The sequence below is a fragment of the Anabas testudineus genome, chromosome 21 (assembly GCF_900324465.2).
Source record: "Anabas testudineus chromosome 21, fAnaTes1.2, whole genome shotgun sequence".
NCBI lineage: Eukaryota > Metazoa > Chordata > Actinopteri > Anabantiformes > Anabantidae > Anabas > Anabas testudineus.
In genome coordinates this window covers 15,682,348-15,707,938 of record NC_046629.1, presented here as the reverse complement: position 1 = coordinate 15,707,938, position 25,591 = coordinate 15,682,348, and the positions used below count along the sequence as shown (strand labels likewise).

At 40.3% G+C, this 25,591-nt stretch overlaps 2 protein-coding genes across 2 annotated transcripts; both read left to right on the top strand.

Moving 5' to 3' along the window:
- The first annotated feature begins 2,245 nt into the window (after positions 1 to 2,245).
- On the top strand, positions 2,246 to 8,577 carry akap17a (A kinase (PRKA) anchor protein 17A). The gene is made up of 7 exons (XM_026377209.1): positions 2,246 to 2,358; positions 3,247 to 3,594; positions 3,831 to 4,049; positions 4,263 to 4,475; positions 5,718 to 5,866; positions 6,387 to 6,627; positions 7,353 to 8,577. The coding sequence occupies exons 2-7, from the start codon at positions 3,268 to 3,270 to the stop codon at positions 8,232 to 8,234; spliced, it is 2,031 nt and encodes a 676-aa protein (XP_026232994.1). The 5' UTR covers positions 2,246 to 2,358; positions 3,247 to 3,267; the 3' UTR covers positions 8,235 to 8,577.
- Positions 8,578 to 11,030: 2,453 nt separating this feature from the next.
- Positions 11,031 to 25,340, top strand: asmt (acetylserotonin O-methyltransferase). Its single transcript, XM_026375854.1, has 10 exons — positions 11,031 to 11,114; positions 12,055 to 12,229; positions 12,447 to 12,576; positions 13,300 to 13,368; positions 17,196 to 17,314; positions 22,321 to 22,461; positions 23,113 to 23,235; positions 24,054 to 24,267; positions 24,722 to 24,828; positions 25,276 to 25,340. Exons 1-10 carry the CDS (start codon positions 11,031 to 11,033, stop codon positions 25,338 to 25,340), a joined length of 1,227 nt encoding a protein of 408 aa, XP_026231639.1.
- The last annotated feature ends 251 nt before the right edge of the window (positions 25,341 to 25,591 follow it).

Genomic DNA, 25,591 nt, shown 5'->3' with positions numbered 1-25,591 from the left:
ATTGTTTATATATATTTTTTTATTCCACTTGACAAAGATGAACCCTATTAATTTACAATCTCCAAGAAATACATACTGTACATAATGTACAAGAGAATAAGTTCAGGTTATGGTGTAGACGACTAGAGGCACGGGCAACCATCGTATCACTTATCCTTTATGAAGTAAATAGGCAGTCAAACAAAGTGCAGCATATGATATTGGGTATAATGTCTGTGTTGTCTTGCATGCAAACAATCTGCTCATTTATCATGCAAGTGTCATCTCTGAATAGTAAAGACTCTAGACCACAAACTGCTGTACATTTAACCCAAGAGCACATTGACTTTTGACTGTTTCCCAAATATGTGAACCTCACTACAAAAAGGCAGATCCTAAATTTCATGGATGTTCCCTTAGTTCTTTGTAGCATTTGTAATCAAATCTTGGGGCTTCATATATTGTACCGTGACACTTTTGATGTAGAAATGTACTATACAGATGTACTTTGACCTCACTGTTTTCTTCCACATTTAGGAATAGAGGAAATGTTAATGCTGTGCACTGTTGATTGTCATGTCTGTATGTCCTTGTGTCTGTCTTCTCTGTGTAAAAACTGTGAAGTTATCCTGTGGAAACACTGTTTGTTGAGCCACTGTTGTATTTCTATTTCATGTCTCATCCTTAAATATAAAATAAAGCAATAAAGGTATTTGCATAAAATGAGTTGTTTAATTCATAGACATACATGTATTTAATTCAATCCTATGGTTCATGCTGATATTCACTGTTGATAAGTGATCAGGTTTATGTCACAAAACCAAATCCAGCATCATGAATACTGGTGTGGCATCCAACCAGAATGAACTAAAGCCCCCCCAAAAAAGCTTGCTATTTCATCTGCCATTCTTGCTGACACCAAGTGATTGTCCTTGTCTGGTGGTGCTGAATAATTGATGATCTGATGACCCTCTGTGTGAGCTTTGGCCCAGCATTTGCAGCATACCCACAGCTTCCTGTTCCCAAGCTGTCTGTGTAACACTGCACCCAATATATTTACAGCCGGTCCTCATTCCGCACCTGTTGTGCATTTATTATATTGTTACAAGGTCCTGTCGATAAATAAAGATAATTAACTTAATATTTGAGGCAAACTCACAAATGGCATCTTTGACATGCTACAGAGAATGAGAAGCAAACAGCATGCTGCTATCCATTAATCATCAAATACAGTATGTAAAAGATAGGGTCTGTTTCCAGTCCATGAACTCAGCTCCTCTGACTGGATAGATAACTACTCCTCTGACAATCCTCTTGTGGTACTGATGTTCTTCAAGCTCACTCTCAGAGTCTCTACTTAATATTTACATTTGCCCTCATCTACTACGTAAAAAAAGATTTGTAGAGGTCGCTGAGTAGATGAGCTTTTCCTGGGCCTCTAGATTCCAGAGTTGCCTCAGGCAGCTTATCTGTTAGACGGCAACTGATCTGGACAGAGCAGAGAGGCGGTCTGACTGCAGTTAGCTGACCTACATACACACAGAAGGGAGTAATGCCTATTATGTAAAGACCTCTGCCATCTTTTCAGGGAAACTGTGCCAACTTTTTTGCCCCGGGCCACTCATGGACTAATCCATGTCCGATCTATCCGCATTTCTCCCTCACATAACACTGTCATGGTGACATTCATGCAAAGCCTAATTTGTGATTGACAATACTAACAGTGCCTCTAAAATGTTTTCACCACCTCACAACACTGACGTCAAAGTACATTTATTGTACCACTAATCATAAATGAGTGAAAACTGTTATTTTCCAAATTGATCTTAATTACATAGCCAATAAAATACAAAATACTTGTTTACAAGAAGAGAGTTTATGTACACATTACTACAATAAATATACAATGGTAATCTACATAAAACTTGTTGCAGTGACTTAAACTAGTGACTAACACTAGTATTTAGACTCCTTTACGTTTGCATACATTTGTGTTTTGTATATTATTTATTTACCCTGTATATGCCTTTTCTAATTATTAGTGACTTGCCTTTTTTAAATGTATGTATTGATTAAATTGTCTTATAAGAACCTTTTCTCATTCTTTGTGTGTGTTCTTCCTTTGATCAATGTCAAGTCTCTGATTGAAAGTTAACACCACACCAACACTGGCCGATTGTTTTCCCCTGTACATGTTCTTCCACACGGGGGCACTGTGGTGAAGAAGACCTCACATTGCAACACGTTGTATCTCTTTAAGGTCAAAGTTTACTGCAGGCGGAAGTGACATGTAGCGTTGTTGTTTCTATTATTTGGGTCTCTACAAACCAATACAACATCTTTGATTTCTTTCTTCAGCAGGAAGCTAACCGGTATTAGGTATGTGTCAGTTAAATTCACGGTCATAGCAGATGTTTGCGTGACGTTATATATTACTTCGACGTTGTTTGAATGGCTGGAAGGATACAGTTATACAACACTTCAAGCTAACTAGCTAGCAGTTAGCTAACGTTAGGAAACAGAAACATCTGTTGGTTCTAGCCAAAACAGATATTGGGTAACAATCTGTTAGCTACCCATGTGTGTACTAATTGTCAGTATTAATATTAGTGTTATGAATTTGTTTCATTAACCAGCTCCGGAGTTTACATCTTTACAATCAAACGTACTTGCTAGTTAGCTCAAGTTAACAGCTAGCGCTAACCGTTTTGTTACGCTGGTAACGTCTCCGTTACGCAATAACCGTTCAGTATGGTTTGTTAAGTATTAGTGGATATAAACGAACAACAAACAAGCTTTCCTTAGCTTGAAACGATTAGCCAATTGAGCTAGGAAACCGTTCTTTGGTGCCTAACGACATGCAATATTTTTCAACAACGGCTACAATTACCTAGCTATCAACGCTAACTTAGTTACCCGCACCTTCCTGGTAGTTGTGTGATGCTTGTAGATTTAATCAGAAAGTTCATTAGGAAGATATCTGAGTGCTCAAAAAAATCTGTCATATGACTCAATCAGTCATAGTTGGCGATCTTCCTTCAGTTGCAACCCACTAACGTCGGTTTGTGTGTTTGTGAATGAAGCTGAACATATAGCTAACGCTACAACTTGTAAGCCACTATTTATTTTGTATTTCATAATTGTGCACCAGAGCTCTGCTTCTTTTTTGATATTCAAAAGTAAAAGCATTTAAATATATAGAGTGGCACCTCCAATCCCAGACTAATTAACATAAGTTCATTATTTTCTGTCTTTCTATTCTTTCAGCTTCCCCATTAGTTTGAAACAATGACCACCATAGTCCATGATACTTCAGAGGCAGTGTGCCTCTCTGCTGAGTACAACCTGTACCTCAAGCCCATTGCCAAAATGACCGTCAGTGTTGCACTGCCCCAGCTCAAGCTGCCAGGCAAGAGCATCTCTAACTGGGAAGTTATGGAGAGGGTAAAGGCCATGGTAGCTCCGGAGCAGTTTTCAGCCTTGCGGATCTCCAAGAGCACCATGGACTTTATTCGCTTTGAGGGAGAGGTAGAAAACAAGATGATGGTTAAGAACCTCCTGGGCCGCCTGGATGGGAAGACTATTAAACTGAGTGGATTCACTGATGTACTGAAGGTAAGGCCGACATAGTCGTGCTAAAATTAATGTAGTTGAAATGTGCTACTTGTCCAGTTTTATTGTTGTTATCTGTTGTACTGTTTTACCTCATCCAATTAAATGACTATGAAGTTCAGTCAAAATCTCGTGCTTCGACATAAAACATTATGACCTTCATGAAGGCACTTTTTGAATGAGTGTTGTAATTGATTTCATATGTTTTATTAAATATAGTGTCAACTCTCTGTCTTCAGGTCCGTGCAGTGGAGAACAAAGTGGACTTCCCCACACGTCATGACTGGGACTCCTTTTTCCGTGATGCCAAGGACATGAATGAGACTCTGCCGGGAGAGAGGCCTGATACTATCCACCTGGAGGGGCTTCCTTGCCGCTGGTTCAGCCAGAAGGACAGCCAGTACCCAGACCGGCCTTCTGAAGAGGTCCTCATTGCTGTCTTCCAGACCTTTGGCAAGGTGGATATATCTCTTTTCCAGCTTTTCAGTATTGAATAGAAAAATTACCTAACACTAACTGAAATGGCAAAAGAAATGCAAAAATAAATATTATGTAGTATAATTCAGTGTTGAACAAAATGCATTGCCACATTCACAACAATGGGAAATGATGCAAATACATCGAAATAATAAATACAATAATATTTTCATTGTTCAACCTTTTAATTGTAGGTGCGAAATGTTGACATCCCCATGTTGGACCCATACAGAGAGGAGATGCTGGACAAGAACTTCAGTACTTTCAGTTTTGGAGGTCATTTAAATTTTGAGGCTTATGTCCAGTACCAGGAGTACTGTGGCTTTACTAAGGCCATGGACACGCTGCGTGCCATGAAGCTGATGCTCAAAGGAGACGATGGAAAAGCAGTGGCTTGCAACATCAAGGTATTCAAGGTTCTTATTGTCTTAAAGAATTACGCTGTCTGTGGTTTGTCCATGTTAGTACAAGGAACGCCTTTGAGGATGGTTATTTTTTATTATTATTTATATTATGCTTATATGATCGACCCATTTAAGTGATTTAAGTTTATGTAGTCAAATGTTTTCAGAGCTCCTAAATGCTACATACCTCCAACCTTAGAGAGAGAAACTAGAGATTATAAACATAGCTCTGTATTTTTCATAATCTTTGATTTAAAAAAAAAAACAAAAAAAAAAACTTGTTTACATTGTGGACGGTGGATGTGTCTTAGAGCTAGTACAAAGCAGAAGAGAAGAGTGGAGCCATATTTGTAGCTATTCTCCTGGAAAGGTCATTAATTTCAGCAAGACTCCCATGTTGGCACAGTGGGATGCCTGCGTAGAGAGCTTCAGCAATAAATGTAGGCCAAAGAAAAAAAAAAGGAAGTTGAACATGGCTTAACTTCTGCTGCAGTGCACCCATTGCAAGGTAGAACAGATACCTGCAGCCTTTCGCCCCCGCCACAGCAGAGTTTTGCATTTCTTTCTAAACACACTGCTATTTTTGGTTTGAACGCCTGCCAAGAGATACCAGAGATCTGCATACCTCTTTTGTGGGTTTGGGAGACCAGTGAATTGCAGCTGTTAAGGGATATATAATTGCAGATGGGCAGAATGTTGCAATGAGATAATAGAGAGACTTAGTTGTTCAGAGTCACATAACAGCATTAAGACCTTTTAGTGGAATGAGAATTAAAGCTGCATCATCAGAGTCGGTCTCCTAATCCACAGATTAAAGCATCCCTGTGACAGAAAAATTTGAGAAGAAGATACAAAGGAGGTTTTCTACAAAAGAAATGAGGAACAAAAGAAGATACACTGAACTATATTGTGAACTTGAATAAATACACAATAAGAAGGCATTCAATAACCTCGTTAGCTCTTGATAGAACCATGAAGCAAGGTAAATTATCATTACATTATCGATAGGTGTCGTGGGTAACACACATGAAAATTGTTTTATAATTAACATTTTCTGCCATCTCTCCTCTGGAATCAATGATCTGCTGTGTCACAACAGCCTTAACCTTAAATATCCATTGGTTAGAAACGTGAGAGAGCTGGATTTGAACCACTGGTTGTTGTTTTTTAACAACTAAACACACGAATAAGATCCTACAATTTGCAGTATGTACCATACAAATACTTTTTCTTCTGTTTCTTCAGGTGACGTTTGACACCAACAAGCACCTGAGTGAGTCCGCTATCAAGAAGAGGAGCCTGGAGAGAATGAAGTTACAGGAGCTGGAGAGGCAAAAAGAGGAGCAGAAACGTCGAGAGAAGGAAGAGGAAGAGCGCCGTAAGGAGGAAGAGAGGTATGACGAGAGAAAGGAGAGCAATGGAACGGAAACGTTTATAATAATAATTTAATGCTCCGTAAAGTGCTTGTGTGCTTCAGGAAATTAGTGTGAAAACACTGTAATTAGCTTTATAATTACTGAGATTAACCATGTTTTTTCCTGGCTACAGATAATAGTTCCAGTTGAGAAACATTTAGTAACTCCAATCTTCAGCTTACATGAAAAAAATTGGGTCAAAGTTCACTCAGCATTTGTATTAGTATATAAAGATATTAGCTAAAAGCTTAGACATCATCTGGCTGGCAGGTAGCAAAAATTAGAAGTTAGCCAAAGTAAAGTTTTCTTTCTACCTTCCTGTGAGAGAGTAGCAGCTTAGTATAAGCAGCATGAAGAGAGTGTTCAGGAATTCACACTTTTGGTTGGTAGATAAATAAATGATTAGTTCTGGTTTAAATATTAATTTTGAACTCTACCCTGCACATAGAAAACTTTTTTAATGCATTGAGAAGACTGAGTCACTCCCTCTTTTTTTCAGGAAGCAGAAGGAGCAGGAAGAGGAGGAGAAGGAGAGAAGGAAGGAGGAGAAGCTGCGTAAGCGAGAGCAGAAGCTTCGGGAGAGAGAGGAAAGGAGAAACTTGAAGAGGGTGAGGCGACAGCAGGAGGAGGAGCAGAAGAAGCTGCAGATGAAGATTGCAATGGAGGAGAGGAGGCTACTGCTGGCTCAACGTAACCTGGAATCCATACGGCTTATTGCAGAGCTGCTGGCAAGGGCCAAGGTATGGCATTGGTACACAAAGATAAAATGTTCATGTCCCAATGGTTATCTACCCCTGTCCATCTTGTCTGTGGTAATACTGTCAATTTTTTTACACCATCTACAGAACTGTAAGTTGCACTTAAAATTTGAAACCTTTATTAAAATAAATATACAACCACAGAAAACGTGATGTACAGTAAGTACAGCTTAACATCTCTGTCACTAGAAAGGGGTATTGATGAAATTTAAATCATCTTTAAAGGACTATTTGTGCTTTTTCTAGAGGTTATCTCACGATGCTCACCACCATGAAATAGTTCACCACATAACCCCCCGCAAAACCTAAACCTTTAGTTATGTCCTTCGGTTTTGTGTGGAAAATAGAGTAGAGCCTTAAGGCGTAGATGTTTTTCGGACAGAGCCCTGTCAGAGTAAATCATTATTATAAGCTATGCATTATTATTTCAGTAATGCTCTATTAAGTTCTTGTGTGCTTTGCAGAAAATTAGTGTGAAAACATTGTAATTAGATTTATATTAGCTGAGAGTAACAGTGTTTCCTCCTGGCTGATTTTGCAGACAATAGTTCTGGTTCAGAAACATTTGAAAATTAGCATAAAATAAATTGGGACAAAATTCATTCACAGGAGTTTTTCCTATTTTCTATCATTTTAATTATATTTTTTGATTATTCTTTTTGTTGCTGCTCTCATATGAACTCTCCGTTGTTTTCTTCTTCTCCCAGGCCATGAAGCAGCAGCAGCAGCAGAAAGAGAGGGCTGAACGCGAGGAACAGGAAAGGCAGGAGCGAGCGCGGCAGAAGGAAGAGTTAGCTCGGCTTCAGCAGCTGGAGGCCTGCAGACGGAAGCAGGAGGAGGAGCTTCGAAGGGTGGAGGTGGAGAAGGAGCGAGCACTGGAACTCCAGCGCAGGGAGAAGGAGCTGAGAGATAGATTACTATGCAACCTTTTGAAAAAGAGCAATGAAAGAGCCACAAAACCGTCAGACACACAGGAGCTGGCCGGCTCTGTAACAACAGAGGAGGACTCTGGTCTCTGTGGCAATGATGTCATGTTGGGGGTTTTGAGTCAGGTGAACGGTATGAAAACAGCTGGGAGCAAAGAGAAGCAGGTGTCTAAATCAAGCGTGAACTCCCAAGGCTCAGGGAAAAGTAGAGCAATGGAGGAGAAGAGAAAAGTGGAGGACAAGAAGAAGGAGCGGGAGGGGAGGAGAGATGAGGTAGCACGGAGCAGGCAGAGCAGGGAGAGAGCGAGGGACCAGAACCACTCTCCTAGAGAGAAGAGCTCCTACAGCGGTGGGAGGAGGAGGCACTCTCACAGCAGGAGGAGAGGCAGCTCCAGTCGCTGTAGGAGGAGCTCCAGTCGTCACGGCAGCAGGAGGCGCAGCCACAGCCATTGTAGCACAAGTTCAAGCAGAGACAGGAGCAGGAGCAGCAGCGGGAGAAGTTACAGCAGGGGGAGAAGCCACAGGCGTAGCCACAGAAGATACAGCAGAGGCAGCTCGAGGAGCAGCAATAAAAGTGGAGAAAGGAGGAGTTACGGTCATTATAGTCGAAGATACAGGAGACACAGCAGCAGCAGAGACAGGAGCCACTCCAGACGACGCTAAAGTTATTGATGTAATCACTTTATTCATTGGTATATTCACCATTTCTTTAAGCTTACACCTTAAGTAAAGTACAAGTCTCAGAAGGAGATTAGATATTTTGTGACAGTGAACCAAATGGCAATAGAAAAAAAAAACATAAAAGTCAAGCTGAAACAACATGTATGTGTAAGACTGTAGGCTGTAAGTGATTCGGCTTTTAGCTTTTTTTATATTGTTGGATTAAAACTACTCACAGTTTGCTTATTACGTGCTTACCTCACAATGTTATGACATAAAATGACATTAAAAACATAACTTTTTTTTAAACTTTACTCAAAGTTGTTTAAAAAAATCTATTTCTGCATTTGATCTAAAAAACCAAAAAATATAATTCTAGAAATTAGGATAATGTGACATAATTACGTATTAAATTACTTATAAACTTGTGTAATTGTTGATTTCCATTCAATTGGAAAGCAAATTTAGAAATGAAGGCTGAGGCACTACGTGTGAAGGGATGCTCCAGTCTAACTCTACCTTGAACAAAAAGGCCGGTTTACTCTTATTTTCTCCACATTTTCATTGTGCTTGAAAAGAATAGTGCGCTTCAGAACGTGTACAAGATAGTAATTTGTATTGGTTATTGTGATGTGATCATACGCCTTTAGAGACTGATAGAAATAAAACGCAGCATCCTGTACTGACACGTTATTAGCATGAAGTTTTACACGTCTCCATCGTCTCACAAGCAGCTGAACCACTCATCACGGTTACTATAGCTGTGGAAAAAAACTTTTAAGTGTACTGTAATGTTGAGCTGTGATGAACGGCTGCTGCTCCATTACAAATGTGAAGGTACCACAGACACCTCTGTGTTTAAGCCTACTTGTTAGCTGCCTAAAATCCTTCTTGAAATACTGATTCACTGTTGACTGTGATGTTAAATAGCTCATAAAGACACGAGACGTAGTTGGACAACAGTGGACGTCTCGTCTAATGAACACAAAGTTATAAAACACTCTCTGTGTTTCTTTTACAGACATTTATTTTTGAGGCCTGAAGAAGGGTATTGGGTAGCATATATAGGTCCCAACGATCCCACAATGCAGTGCGCTGAAATGTAAAGATAAAGACAAAAATGATTAATTGTACAACTCAACAACTTTTAGTGTTGCTAGGTTTTTAGCAATTCTGGAACAAAGTGTAATAATCGTTTTAGCAAGGCAGCTTCAGGGATGCAAGTCAAGCCAGCATATTTAGGATGTAACTCCTGCATTCATGCTCATTGTGTAGTGCTGGACGCGCCTCTTCAGCCTTACTAGTTACTGTACAGACTGTACTGTAGTTCAATTTGAGTTTGGGTGACATCAGCTACAGTTTTGTTGACAATTGCTCATGATCTGCTAGAGCATGTCTCATGTAGATGTTAAAATAAAAATAAAGAATCTAAAGTTGATTGTTGAATTGTTGCATTTGTGATTATTTCAAAGTGTTTATGATATTATTCTTCTTTAGATTTTACTTGTGCTACATGTCGGGTTTAAAATAACCACAACACTTTTCATACGCTGAGAGACAAAAACAATAAAGCACAACAAGGACACTCTTTGGCCTTTTTACTTGCAAGGGGAGCCGGCCTGAGATCTTAGCATCATAAATGCTTCACCCAGGAATTTCTACCTCCGACTCCGTCCGTCTCCCCTTTCTACAAGCTTTTTATTAAAGATGAGACACACCCTGAAGTTACAGATGTGGGTGTATGGTGTGGTTAAATGGTGATCATATTACAAGAAAAAGAACCCCATATAAAGATAACACACTTGTAAGAAAAACAACTCCATACAAGGATAAAACACTGCTTATAAGCGTATAGCAACAATAAACTCATCAACTTCAAGGCCGCTGACCTTCTCTGACCTTTCCTGTTTCCCGTCTGTGTTCAAAGTGCAGCTTCAGCACAGTACAACATATTCTTGTTGCTTACAGGATTAAACATCACACACATGTGTCCTTCATAATGACAATAAGTAAAAAACAAGAAATTATCCTTATGAGTGAAGTAACATTGTAATAAGAAAATTATAAATCAGTGAGTAAATAATTTTTACTCTAACACTACACTATGATCAGTTTGCACAGGTTAAATCTCTGTAGATAAACGTAACAGGTTTTTCCACAAAACTTTGTGTGAAAGATCAAGGTGACAACTTCGCCATATCCATCCATCGTCTGTACACCACTGCTTTAATAAATAATTAATACCGATTAGCGTCTGTGTAATCTCATCAAGGCGTGTGACGTGACGGGCTGTATCATTAAAATTGATAGTATCATTTGTCTCTCAGCATAAATGCAGCCACGCCATATGGGTAGAAGGGAGCGCATCTCGGAGGTCCGGTCATCCCACGTTGTTGATCACATTTTGGGGTCACGAAAACTTTGAAAACAGCTCTTGTATGAGAATGTGCTGAATCAACATCTCCAGCTGAGTGCGAGTGGTAATGAACAAGGCGGCAGTGTATTGCTGCAGCATTGTTTCTTTGTCTAACAAAGACTGAGCCCCTGCTCTAATCTGGGTTATCTGGTTGTAATCAGCTTAGCCCACTGCTACCCCTACTGGTGTCGCTGCTGCTGGGTGGGCATTTATTCTGGCTTTAGTCTGCACCTGTCTTCACTGCTATTGGTACATAAACCTGTTGAAGCAGCTCAGGAACCTAAAAGACTTCACAGGTAGAGAGGAGCTTTGAAAACCTCTGTAATCTCCAAGTGTTTTCGAAGTGTGTCGTCTAAATCGTGGCTGCTGCTGAATGTCAAGAGATGGCATCAAGCGTGGGGACGCCAACTGCAGACACATATCCCAGGAAAATACTGGAATATATGGAAGGATTCCTTATCTCAAAGGTAACATGCACTTCAAGTCTATTCACAGGAGGGAATGGGTTATATACAGACATTTAGCCAATCAGTGCTCATTTTAAAGTGACTTTTCTCACAGCAGGCTTTTAACTTACAGTAGGAGAACACAGGTATTAATAGTAATTAGTGAATACTAGTAGTGAATACTCTGTGCTCCACGTCTCTGCTGCTAGTTATGAACTATGCTGTTTCAAATGTTTTTTTTATTTCACTGAAACTGTGAATCTGCACACGGCATCTGAAACATGCACCAACCCAATTCCAAGTTTTTGCAAAGGAGTTCTTGCCTGACATAGGATTCTAACTGCTCAACAGTCCTGGGTCCTCTTTGTTGTGTTTTGCATTTCAAGGTGCACTAAATATTTTCAAATCTATGCTGTTGTCATAGTTGAAGTTGAAGTGATCAGATCTTTTCCAGTTTTTTTGTTGCCTCTGTCCCAACTTTTTTAAATATGTTGCCATCAATTGCAAAATTCCAATAAAAAAAAAAAAAACATTTTACATTTTCTCTGTTCTATTGTAAAAAAAAATGTAGGTAAAACATAGATTTGAATATTATTGCATTATGCTTTCATGTAGATTTTACAGTGTCACAACATTTTTAGAGATAGGGTTGTATTTTGAATCCCTACACTGTCACTTTCACAAACTTTGTATGCATGATTAGCATGTTTTGCTTTATTATTGATTAGATAATATGATTAAGTTAAGTAGATAATGAGAAGCAGCATTATTCCTCTGTTCTAATGAATATAAATACATAGAACTATTCTACTGGTAGATTTTAGTAAGATCAAATAAATAAAAGTACAAGTAGATGAATTGACCAGTGAAGCAGTACATCAGATAGACTAATCTACTCTACTCTACTCTGCTCTGCTCTGCTCTGCTCTGCTCTGCTCTACTCTATGTTACTCTGACTCAGACTGTGTTCACAGCCTGTGAGCTGGGTGTGTTTGACGTGTTGTTGGGTGCAGAGCACCCCCTGTCTGCAGAGGAGATCAGTCAGGCAGTGGGAGCCAGTCTGGATGGCACACAGAGACTGCTGGCGGCCTGCACAGGCCTGCAGCTGCTCAACACACATCAGGATAATGGACAAGGTAAACACACCTCCATCAGTTGAACTCCGATAACATTTTTGCATCGCCTTGCAATGTTGATATGTTTTTGGTTTAATACACGTCAGAAAGTCGTCGCTGCACTTGCTGAACATTTCTCTGTTCTGTCTCCGTCTCTCTGTGGATCACTAAACTCTGCAGCCATTCATTTACATCCACACCCTTCACTCACCTGCCTCTCTTCCTCTCCCTGTTTCAGTGTTTTACAGTAACACAGAACAAGCCAGCGTCTACCTCAGCAGCTCCAGTCCTTTATCTCTCTTCCAGTCCATCCAGTACAGCTCCAGAACTATTTACCTCTGCTGGCATTACCTGACTGATGCTGTCAGGTCAGTAAACAGAGCACGGCCACATCCCTGCCTACTGTTATCTGTATATCTGTAGTTTATTTTTATTTATGGAATTTATGTTACTTCACATTTTCCGCGTAGGTGAGACTGCGAGATTGCATGCATTTTCTACCGATTTCAGTTTATTTGTATAGCAACAATTCAAATTTAAACATTAATAACTTACGTGGATTAAATTTAACTTTTATTTGAGCAAATATTGTGAAATCCAGATGATCTGATCAAATCTGTAACCTGATGTGACGTGTTTACTGTTGCAAAATCATAACAAATTGCTTGAAAAGTCAGGTTGGTTATGTATTTAAGTGAACCACTGGCAGTGATGAGCTGTGGGAACTGCAGGTTTGATTCATAGCCTAAGGATGCACCTTCTGTGCAACCGTTTCTGTTTGAACTGTGTCTCAAGATGGATTTGATTCTCATTTTCATTTCTAAAGGGAGACAGTCAGAAGCTCTTCCACAGACTGGATTCGCTATGACTGACAAGTGATGTCTACCTGTGAGAAAGAGTCATAGAGGCAGCTAATTTACAGATTTGTACAAGGCTGTGTAACAGAAACACAACTAATGCTGATAGGTCCCAGATTTTGCAGCCAGATTTTGCAGCCGAGTCACATATGATATAAATGTATTAATATGTGTGGTTGTCATACATGCACAGTATACATAGTAAATACAGTATATTTTCCTCCTGTGTCATAGAGAGGGAAGAAACCAGTATGAAAAGGCTTTTGGAGTCAGCTCTAAAGTCCTGTTTCAAGCTCTCTACAGGTAACACACACACACACACACACACACACACGCACACATGATGAAACACACATTCAGGCTTATTTACATTCTTTCCCCGTCTCACCATCTTAAGCCTATCTGTCACTCTTTTTTTTTTTTTTTTTTTTGTCTTTATCCCTACAAAAATTGATCTGAGGGATTAATTAGGAAGCAGAGAATGTATGAGGGAAAGAGAGAGAGTGGGTGTGCGTGTGTCTGTGCTCGAGGGCAGCGGTGTGATGAGGCTCGGGGGCAGAGAGAGCGAAAACAGAAGAGCGAATACATCCACCATTGTCCTTGGGACCTCATGTGTTTATGGTATTCGGCTCCCAGAATTTTAATGCTTGGCTGAACTGCTGGTCCAGCATTTTTCTGGAATTACATGCTTTCACACTTTGTTTGCTAATAGATTTTGATTGGCCTGCCTGAGGCCCTGCACTCGAGAACAATGCGGGTCCTTGAGCGAACAGAGCCCCTCAAAACCGAAACACCTTGCCTGCTTGTTAAAACTCCCTCACTTCTTATCTTCACTTAGGCATGATTAAAAAAAAAAAAAAAAAGGGAATAGGACATGAAAAAGATGTGTGTTAAATTCACATATCAATTATTATCTGTGTAGATGAGGTAATTTTCAGTATATCTGAGCATGTGCGCCAACATTAAGAGTGGTGTAATATGTTTTTTTTTTTTTTTTTTTTAGTATTTGGAGGTAGGTGTTGTTGGAGCTTGTGCACATATTTGCCATTTCTGATTCACTTTTGTTCTCGCATGCTTTTTGAAAAGCAGCTGCTGAACCCACAGAAGCCGCCTCATTAAAACAAGACGCTACATTCAACATACGAACCATGCGCACATAATGTAATAGACCCTTGTGCAGATGAATTTGCAATTCAGCTTTAATTGATTGAAATTGAAAATACCCCACAAGAAAAATGTTAACACCTGCGCACAATTCATTTAATGTGGGGGAGCAGTTGTTTGTCCCCGCTGATTTCCCCTGTGAATGCTGTGGGTAAATTAGCAAAGGGGGGAAACAACCACTGAAGTCATTCACTGCGTTCTTGGAGCACTGTGGCAGGAGCAGAATGATTCAAAGCTGGCTGCATGACTCAGACTCCTGTTTAGTCATTGCCATTTAACCAGCCGTGTACTGCACCTGAATAATTAAACAGCCAAGTCCCATCTACAGCTCGAATTCTCACACTCAAAAAAGCAGAAAAGATTTGGGGAGAAAGCTGGCAAGAGAGCGCGGATTTAAAAAAGGGGTTTGCATTTCAAACACGCCAAAGGCACAGTGAAACAGCTGAACCTGAAAAGGAGTGCTCATCTTTTCTTTTAATTTTGTATTTATTTTGTCCTCGTTTCAAAAGCGTTTTGGAGTATGACAAACACCTAGAAGTCACAACATTTTTAGATGTTAAAAGTGGCTGTTAAAGGTTTACTTGATAAAGCATACAGTGAAATTTATGGGCAGCGCATTCAAATACACTGCTCTAAACATTAAAGGAACACTTTAATCAAAATTCATGCTGAATTTTTTATACTAATATGGTCTGGATGATGTGTTAGAAATGAAAGCAAGTCACATTGTTTGATGGAAGTTAAAATGATCAACCTACAGAGGGCTCATTTCAAAGACACTCTGAAAATCAAAGTGGAAAAATGATGCAGCAGGTTAGTCCATTATACTGAAATTCAATTCCAGTAACTCAAAATGGTACTCAGTACTTTGTATGGCCCCCACGTGCTTATATGCATACCTGAAAATGTCAGGAAATGCTCCTAATGAGATGACAGATGATGCCCAGGAGTATCTCCTCCCAGATCTGTTCCAAGGCATCACTGAGCTCCTGGACAGTCTGAGGTGCAACCTGGCGACATTGGATGAACCAAAACATAATGTCCCAGAGGTGTTTTATTGGATTTAGGTCAGGAGAGTGGGGTGGTGGTGGTGGGGTATCAATTCCAGTCCTCCTTGCACAAAGGAGCAGATGCCGGTCCTGTTGATGGTTAAGGAACTTCTACGGCCCCGTCCAGCTCTCAGTAACTGTCTCCTGGAATCTTGTGACAATGGTACTTATTGATCCTGGAGGAATTGAACTGCCTGTTCAACCTCTGTAGTGTCGAGGTATCACCTCACGCTGCCAGTAGTGACACTGACCCTAGCTAAATGCAAAACCTGTGAAAAAACTATCAGAAAAGATGAGGAGGGAAAAACTGGACTCATTGTTGCCCCTTCAGTTCACCTGTTGTTACTTTCATTAACACTAAAGCAGCTGAAACTGATTAACAACCCCCTCTGCTACTTAACTGACCAGATCAACATCCCAGAACTTTAACTGACTTGATGCTTTGCTCTGATTAAAAAGTGCTCCTTTAATTTTTTGGAGCAGTTTAATTAAAACCAGAGCAGGAGATACAGAAGTTAACAATGTGTGAAAAATGAAGGCTGTTGGCAGCTTAAAGCCATGTTATGAAATGTTACGCTGTTATTGAAGTGCGATTACGATATCTTGAAGCCCAAAATGCTGCTCATCATAATATCTAATAGTTTTAGGATAGTTTTAGTATAGTTAACAAATCATCCAACAGCAAGTTTCCTGGCTTTTTTAAAGTACTTTATTTTTAAATAAAGTACTTAATATTTGCTTGTACAATAGGGCGTGGCTAGAGGGGCATCCAGGGGTAAAAGAGGACACCTCAAAATCTGATCTGGCCACATCTGGTGAGTCTCCTGCCAGAGTCAGAAAGTGGTACTTTGCTTATAAATTAATGTAGAACCTTAAGCGCGTGAAGAAATGATTACATATAAGACTAAAATAAATCATTACCATTGTAAATAATTAAAACTAATGATATTTATCATGTAGATTTAGGGTGTGTTCTTATCGTGTTGTATTTTGTGTCAGTCGCAAACAGGCAAGCTATCCCTGCAAGGATGGATATTCATCTTTCCTCTGTTGTTTAGCCTGCGATACAGCACCACTGATAAGGCGGAAAACACACACAAAAATAATGTGCAGTATAATAGTAGAAAGGTCCTAAACCATGATGACGTTACAATGATGTTTACAAGGACTGAGAAGACCTGCGTCTTTCCCCCAATATAAAGACAGGATGAGATGGCGTGCGTGTAAATGTACTTTATTATGGACGAAAAGGGCGGCAGATGTTGTTGTTACCGGGCATTCAATAACTTATGTCCAAAATGTTCTCAAATTAAAGCTGACATTCTGCTGTTTGGCCCTCACAGTCATCTCATCTTTTCACATCCAATGTAATCAGGGTACGGAGCGATAACAATGAGTCACTTTCAAAGTTCCTCTGGAGGTCACTGTGTCATCTGTTGTTGGCTCATCTATCACATGGCTGATCACATTACTACAGTGAAGTTTGGATAAATAAATTCTAGTGTTGCACAAGGGAGAGTGCTCTGTGTGTGTGTGTGTGTGTGTGTGTGTGCACATGTATGAGGGTGAGCCGTCATGGCAGGGCAGATTGCTGGTTGATGAAGTGGAGATTCTTCAGAGCAGCAGCAGTCACCACAGGCTCTTCTATTCTGCTACACCCTGTCTCTCTCTCTCTCGCTCTCTCTCTCTCTCTCTCTCCCACACACGCGTCACCACAGGGAGAAATGTAGTATATGAAGAGAGGCGCTGCGTGGGTGTGTATATGTGTGTTTACAGTGAACGGCCCCTTAGGTGACAGCTTACAGGAAAAGAGAAAGAGACTTTAGCATCGATACAGTGAAACATAAACTGAACGGGGGGGGGGGGGGGGATAAAATGACTTCCTGTTTATGGATGTGTGCATGTCTGTGCGCACAGGTCGGATGAGGAGATGGTGAAATTCATGCAGTTAATGAACTCCATTTGGAACATCTGTGGCAGAGACGTGGTCACGGCCTTTGACCTTTCACCTTTCAAGGTCATCTGCGACCTTGGCGGTAAGTCACTGTGTGTGTGTGTGTGTGTGTATGTGTTTATCGAGGCACTAAATCTAATTTCCATTAGGGTTGTGGGTTCACAGTCATTAACATTTAAAATTGGTGTTGTGTTAACTGAGTGACAGCTGGCTCAGCCACACACACACGTATTTACACTGTATGGTATTTGCACAGAAAAATGCACAACACACACACACACAGTCAACTGTGACCTTTATGAGATTGCCCCTCAGCCTCTCAGAGTTAATGACTCTTGGTAAATCAGTCAACCATCCCAACACACACAACTCAAAGTCACCTCCACCTGGAATTTCCCTTGTTATCCTGTCAGAGATCTGAACGGCCTGCGCAAAACCGATATATATATATAAATTACTAAAGCTTCATGTTGTTGTAATAGAACTGGAAACCTTTCCATACATGGACGTGTACTCCCCCTTTCTGATGTCCTTATCTCACATATTATAGGTTTTGTGAGGTGGTATTTTATTTTAACCTTCAATGATCCTGGAATTATAAGGAGATGTAGTTAACAGGTGACAAATCTAATGACACTAAAAACAAAATAAGGCTGTTAATACAAATAGTTTAATAGTTTGACTACTTCAATTTTCTGCTAATGTAGACTAATTTAGTTTCCATCTATTGTTTAAGACAGGTTGAACTGAACACCTCAGAGTGTAAAATGTATAAAGTGAAGCAGGATATTGCTGTTCAGTCTTCTGTGGGATACATAAAGGTAAAAAGTTAGCTTTTGTCACTGTGTGTTCTGCTTTGTCAAGTCAGGTTTATTTTTAAAAAGTCTTTGAACAGCACTTTCCTTTGCAAATTGAGAGCAAAGAGCACGACGACAAAAATGTAAAAGAAAAAAAGAAAGACTGAACGAACACAATACGATCTCTGTCAAAAACAGAGCAGGATCAAATAGAAGCGGTGGAAAGAAAAATGAAAAAGGTAAAAATTCACAGGAGTTTTTATCTTCTAGTGAAAACTATATGACATGAATAATGGGTGAGAAAAAGTTTTGTTATACTCGGTGATAATTACATTAAAAGGATTTAACACATAATTCAAAATCCAATTTATATGTTTTGGAGAAACCCCACTGACTTAAATAAGGTTGAAGGTTAAGATGTTTTTGTTTTTTTTAAGGTTGGTGCTCTGAACACTATGATGTAGGGGAAGTGGAACGTGTTTCAACATTTATCAAAAAATCTGACAGCTAAGAAACTATGTCTGTTTTATCTGCAGTTATTTTATATAGGGGAACCAGTCTTAATCCATCTCTGTTCTAATCATCTGGTCTCAATCAGGTTAGAAACAACAGGCAGTTCACTGTACCAACACTGGCGGACAGCCACCAGAGGCCACCTCCTGTGTGTGACGCCTCAGCTGACCACACAGGGGAGCTGTGAAGCCACTAAAAAGACGCAAGCGTGGCCCTATACACACATCCAAGATGTGTCCTCCCGTCTTCTCTTCCTTCCTCTCTGTGACTTTCTCAGCATGGGGTTATGTGTTCATGTTTATGCATGAAGATGCGCCACCAAAAAAAAAAAAAAAAAAAAAAGCGTGTGCATGTGGACAGCAGGAGTGTGAAGGGCATGACTGCAGTGTCCCATTAAGACTATGTCTCTCACATAGCATCTGCTGTGTCTGTACACACCTGCTGCTCAGGCGCTCAGTCTGTCTGTCCAAGTTTCTGCCAACTATCTGACTTTAATCCACAGGAGCTACAGTATCAGTCCACATTAAGTTGGCAGCCGATTAGTACACCCAGTTAAAACTAATGCAGTGTGATTCAAGGGTGAGTGTCGTTTATGCTACTGTTGAACTGTACTGCATGATACAGTTAAAGTGATGCACAAAACAGTAGATATAAATGGAAAAAAGTATTGGGCCTCTTAACCAAATATTTTCCCGTACATCCTTTTGAAGCATCACTGCAGTCACATGCTTCTTGCAGCTGTAGAGATGACATATTTCACCTGGTGTAGCCCCAACTCTTACTGAGAAAACCACTTCCAGCTCTTTGCATGAATGTTCATCCGAATTTCAATAACACTCACAGTGTGCACACCAGAACGGTCTAATCCATTGGCCACACTGGGCAGTATCCTTCTCTCCAGATGTTGAAAAATGTTCTGGTATCATTGTGTCCTGTGTCCTACACAGATTCAAGGTGCACTGTGCCACTGTAGCTAATTCGTTCAGTTTTTAATTTTTGTCTCTCAACTTGAATCTGTTTTGAGGCTTTCCTTGGTTCGGTTGTTTGTTTGTTTTTTTTTTTGTCTTAAAAACTTCTTTTCCTCTGGCGGTCACATCCAGGGAGGTGGTTTCGGTTCCATGGACCTCAAACTTTTAATAGTATAACCACAGGAGCATCATGCTGCTTAGAGACGGCCTTGTAGCCTTTACCTTGACCATGCTTGGCAATTATTTTCTTCCTTCTGAAAGACTGATTGGAGATGCCTGTGATAGTAATACTAAGACAATAGTCTGCTTAGAATAATATTTATTGCCACTTCTAGTATGTACAAATAATTTAATTGTAGTTGTGAAAGATCTTTGTCCTATAAGCATGAATTCACCTCTTTTCACAGCTTCTTTAGTTTGCCATGGCAAAAAAAAACAGAGACACACAAATGCATGTCAAAAAAAGCTTCATCACTCATTCCCACTGAAATGCAGTAAAATAAAACTATTCTGTTTCTCAGAATGGAAACACTGAAACACATGACTACAAGCAACTCAGTGAGTCAAACCTGAGGCAGATACAGCTCAGGAGGTAAAGCAGGTCATCCACTATTCGCAGGATCAGCACTTGCACTAGGACGAGGCAGAGCAAGACGTTGAACCCCAAGCTGCCCCTCCGCCTGAAATGACAGCTGCACCGCCATCAGTGTATCTTGAATCAATGACAACCACAGGAATAAATTACAGCTTTTATTTTTAAAAACACTGTGAATCTGTACTCAAGTACAACCAAACTAGTACATTTTACTAAACTCTGTTTTAATACAGACATGACTAATGTAACCCATTCAAAAAACGTTGCTAAGACAGACCAGATTTAGTCCTAATGTTGTAATACGCTGTGCATTTCATATTGGCCTGTATGACAATGAGAGCAGGTGGAAAGGTTACTCCAGTATTTTATATAATATTAACCATTTTCAGGGCAATTTAAGGACAGATGGTGTTGTTGTTGTTGTTGTTTCACAGACTGTGGAGCCAACTGAGGCAAACTGGTGTTTAGTGAAACTGGTTACATAAAACAAGAGGCTGACATTGCACTAGCTGGTTTCACAGGCCACCCCCACGAGTTAATCAGAGTTTCCACACAGCTGAACAAGGTGGATCCATCACCAGATGATGCCAGTGAATACCAATGGAAGTGTTATCAATGCATTTCGTTAACAAAGGGTCTTGCACAGTGAGTTTTGCTCCTCCTCGCTGCTCTTCAGTTCTTCTCCTCTGCTGACCCTGTTAGGTGTGAGAGCCAAAGAGTATCTGTGTGTTTGTTTGTGTGTGTAAAAAAAATAAAAAAAAAAAAACCTCATAAGGACGCAGACTGATACAGCAGCAGCAGGTCATGTCAGGAGGAAAGCACTACAGGGCAGTGCAGTTTGCTGTCTATACATAGGCACACACACGCACATCCGCCTTTGATCCTGTATTCCACTTCACTGCCTCTCTATCACTCCGGCCCATTCATACATTCTTCATCTAGTCCTCTCCTCCCCCTAGTCTATCTCTTTTTCTCTCTATCACTGTCAGTTTCTCTCTCACTCACTCTGTTTTAAATTCACTTTGCTTTATGAAGCATGAATAACGATAATAATGCTGCCAAAGCATCAAGTTGAAAAATTCATATATTCACATTAAATCCTTGTTTCTGCTCTTATTATACTGGCCATACTAGCTGCTATGTGAGGCTTAATGAAATGCAACAGCAGTGGCAGCGTGCTAACATGCACACAATGGTAGTGCTGAAATGTCGATGTTTACCATATTCACCATTTATATCTAGCATTCTGGCATGCTAGCTTTTGTTAAACCTTTTATTAATTTAAGTATAGTCTGCTGAAGCAGATGGGAATGTTATCGATTTTGCAGGTTATAAACCTGAAGAAGTATTGGACAGTACAACATTTTGATGTGATGACAGGTGCTCGAGTTAGATGGTCAGAGGATGCCTGCAATTTATTCTCCGGGGACCATAACTGTCTGCAACGTTTTTCAAAAAATGAATCTGATAGTAGCTGAAATATTTCAATAAAAAAACATTCTCAAAGGATGATGAAGGGCTGGACCAAATTACATTACTGTAGGTGTGAAGATGTTTGTGTCTGGACCAAAGTGTCACACCAATCCACCAATAGGCAGGCTGACAGTACCAGAGCTTGAGCCATGCTGCTACCCTGGCTGAAAACACTGCTTTTCAAATGCACTCAAAATAATCAGCTTTAGCCACCTAGCATTCAAATCAAATTGTGTCTTTTCTGTTCCTTAGATAAGGCTTCTTGGTAGGATTCGGAGACAGCAGCTTTGCTCCGTTTCTATATGGTCTCTGTCAGTCTAAAATCAATTCATTCTGGTTTATTGGCATGAATATTAAATGAATCATATTCCCAGAGATACCACTAAATAACAACGGAATACAAATCATGCAAATAAAAACACCATAAACAACAAAGCGTTGACACTGCTTATTGTTTCTTCACTACCAATGCTCAGGATGTATTATTATTATTATTATTATTATTGTCATTATTTATTTATTTGTTTACCTATTTATTTTATTCTTATAGAGTTCTTGATTTTCTCCTCCTTTACTTTATATAATATTATACTACCTCTTTCGTGTTCCTCATTTTGTTCTTATCCAGTGTGCTGTTTCAATTAAAAATGATAAAGCAATAATAATAATAATAGTTAAATTATAGGTGCATACCTGAAAGCATCTGTTCCATTATTAAAAATAATTCTCTGTCTCTGTCCAGGCTGCAGTGGCGCATTAGCGAGGCAGTGCACATCAGCCTACCCAGAATGCACTGTAACGATCTTTGACCTCCCCAAGGTGGTACATATGTCGATGAAACATTTTGACAGCGAGGCTGACCAGGGGATAAACTTCTGCCAAGGTAACGTCATTATGAGTGGGTGAAACGTCTTGACATTTATCATTGTATATGAACAGTTCAGTTCTCCCCACACACACAGTAACACTGTATACCAAAACAGAAATGCATGCCTCTGTGTGTAAGGTGTAAGGATTTTTGCTTTATTATAGGAAATTACACTACCAATTTTTAGGGTAATTTTATTTACAGGACTTCAAAATGAGCAAATGGACATGAAGTGCCACAGACAGGGTAGTTATGTTGTACAGGACTAAGAGATGATGATATTTTCTGTCTTGTAACAAGGTTTGTTGACAGTGAGAACAATGTAGAATATCTCTAGCTTTATCGTTTCCAAATGTGGCCAAGATTGCATTACATGGAGCTGCAATCACATCACAATGTGAGCCTCCAGATGTGGTCTGGCTGATCTGATCACGTTGCGATTGTGTCTTCTGCTCGCATTTTCTCCTGCAGTAATTCTTTTCTTTTTCTGAATAATATATCAAGATAAAAGTTGTTTATTTATGTTTATTAGCTGTATCTATAGCTAGATCACTACTGAAGGTAGTGTGCAGAATTAGTAAGTACATAAAAAACTGAGTCAAATACAATCTGCAGTGTTTTCAATTTTGTATCTATGTGTGTGTGTGTGTGTGTGTGTGTGTTTAGGGGACTTCTTCAAAGACCCCCTTCCAGAGGCCGACCTCTACATCCTTGCCAGAATCCTCCACGACTGGACAGATGATCGCTGTATAGAGCTACTCCGTCGAGTCTGCAAAGCCTGCAAACCAGGTGTGTGTGTGTGTGTATGTGTGTGTCTCTGAGTACGACGGCGATGAGTACTTTTTTTCTCATGCTTGAAATGAGATGGCAGATTGTATCCCACAATGCAGCTGATCCCAGAAAAATCTGTCCTTACGACTTTGATCAAAGACAGATGCTCATACACAAAAGCAGCAGACACTTGTCTGTGTGTCTGTGTGTGCACGCTGTAGGAAGAAGCAGGAAAAATATAAACAAAATGGCAGTGAATACAACATGATGCTCTGTGAAGTTTTTAGGAGGCTCAGAATTGGCTGTTTTCTAATGCATTAGTTATTCTTGCGTTTGAAAAATCGAAATGTCAGAATAATCCGTAACAGCCTTTATCAGTTTAGTGTAAGTGTAAATATGAACATTACTTGAATAATGATTCCTTTTTCAAGATAACTACATTAAATAATAAACAGTTGTTTGTTAAAATAAACCAATATTAGGGCTACTATGGAGAAAAGTCTCTAAACGCAGTGTTACCTCTGCAACAGCTCTGCAGTAAATCCTTCAATTCATAGAGATTCTAATGTTCAGTGTTGTGTTGCAGTCTCTTCTTTTGGAGAAGAAGAGGTATCTTACTCACGTCTCAAGGGTGACTCCTGTCTTGCTTATTTCATCTGCCACATTTTAGGAAGGTGAAATGAGAATCACAGCTTCGTCTCGTGAGCTGCAGAAGAGCAGAGTTTTTTTTTCCCTCTGAATAGGGATTGTCAGGACATCTGTCTAGTGAGACAGAGAAGGAGAGAAAGAAAGAAACAAACAAACAAACAAAGCTGACCTTTTGGATCTTTCTGTAGGAGGCGCGGTGTTGCTTGTGGAGGCATTGCTCCACGAGGATGGCTCTGGCCCGCTAACAGTGCAGCTGTACTCTCTGAACATGCTGGTGCAGACAGAAGGCCGAGAGAGGACAGCTGCTCAGTACGCTGCCCTGCTGGCTGCTGCCGGTTTCACCGGTATCCAGCACCGCCTCACTGGCAAGATCTATGATGCTGTGCTGGGACACAAAGAGAAGTGAGTCCTATCAATAAGGTTGTTTGTGTACCAGAAGTAAAAGATCACTCCATTTACCTTATCTTTATTCAATTTTTTATTGACCTACTTTAATTTTCAAAATAAAAGCAACACTTTTTCACACTGCATGGCAGTATCACATTGTGTGTCATCTTATTTAAGCTATATGTTGCTAAAACGTGTGTAAAATATTCAAACCAATTGTTGAACCTTAACATTCAGCACTCACTAGCATAGACTTACAGAGTGAGGCTGAGCAGTGTAAAACCCCAATAGTGGGGGCACACCTTCCGGCCCCTTTTTTTAAATATGGGAACCACCACCCTGGGAAATAAGTTAATACAAGCTGAGTCACCTGTTTGCCAGAACGTCCTGGAGGCCAGCTTAAAGTTCTTCTTCATAGCCTCTCTGAACTCCTCCTACACCCACGGTTTTGTGTATGTGGATATTGCAGCTTCAGGTTTTCTGGCCTGCAGGTAACCATGTGGTGTTTCAGTGGACTCCTGGGCCAACATGCCTGCACAGCCTTCACCTTGAGCATCATGGCTTCCTTCACCGCAGGTACTCATCAGAGGGTTCTCAGCTTACCACCACTAAAGGGACCAGTAACCCCCTGAGCACAACTCTGAGGAGCCACTTGCACATTGGAGGATTTAACCTACTTGGATTTCATGTCCCCAGCCTCCCTTAGGACATAAAAAAGTTTGGCACTAAGGTCATGTTCAGTCTAATAACAATGCATCTGTCAGGTATAGATTAGTCAGGCTATTCTTCTTAATTACCCCCTCCAATTACCTCTATCGATGTCCATGTGAGCGTTGAAGCCCCTCCAGCAATTTCCAGGACCCCAAAGTGTCCAAGAGGGCCAGAAAACTATGACTTATTATTCAGTCTAAGCCTTTTTCTTGGTAACTTTAAGCCACATGGAGGCGGCTGTCTTTCTTTTGAGAGAAGTCTAATACAGTAGCTCTCAGCCCAGGGCTGAAATGTGACATCACTTGTCCCTAGAATCAGCCTATGGAGCAAAGGGCCACTTGTACCGAATCCTGAATCCTGTCCTCGCAGGTGGCTAACCCACAGGTTGGCTGTTTGAACTCTCGCTGTTCATCGCCTGGCCACACGAGCCAGCCAATTCCCCTGTTGTTTTTGGCTGCAGTAGGATGACTCATTCTTAAATTAGAATTTCATCAGGGTTTTTTGAGTTGCTCTTAGTCTGATCCATCCCCAGGACCAATATGCCTTGACTCTATCAGGGGCTATGGCCCTTTGACCACATACTGCAGCTCCCAGAATCACTGGGACACACAAAAAAATGAAGGGAGTG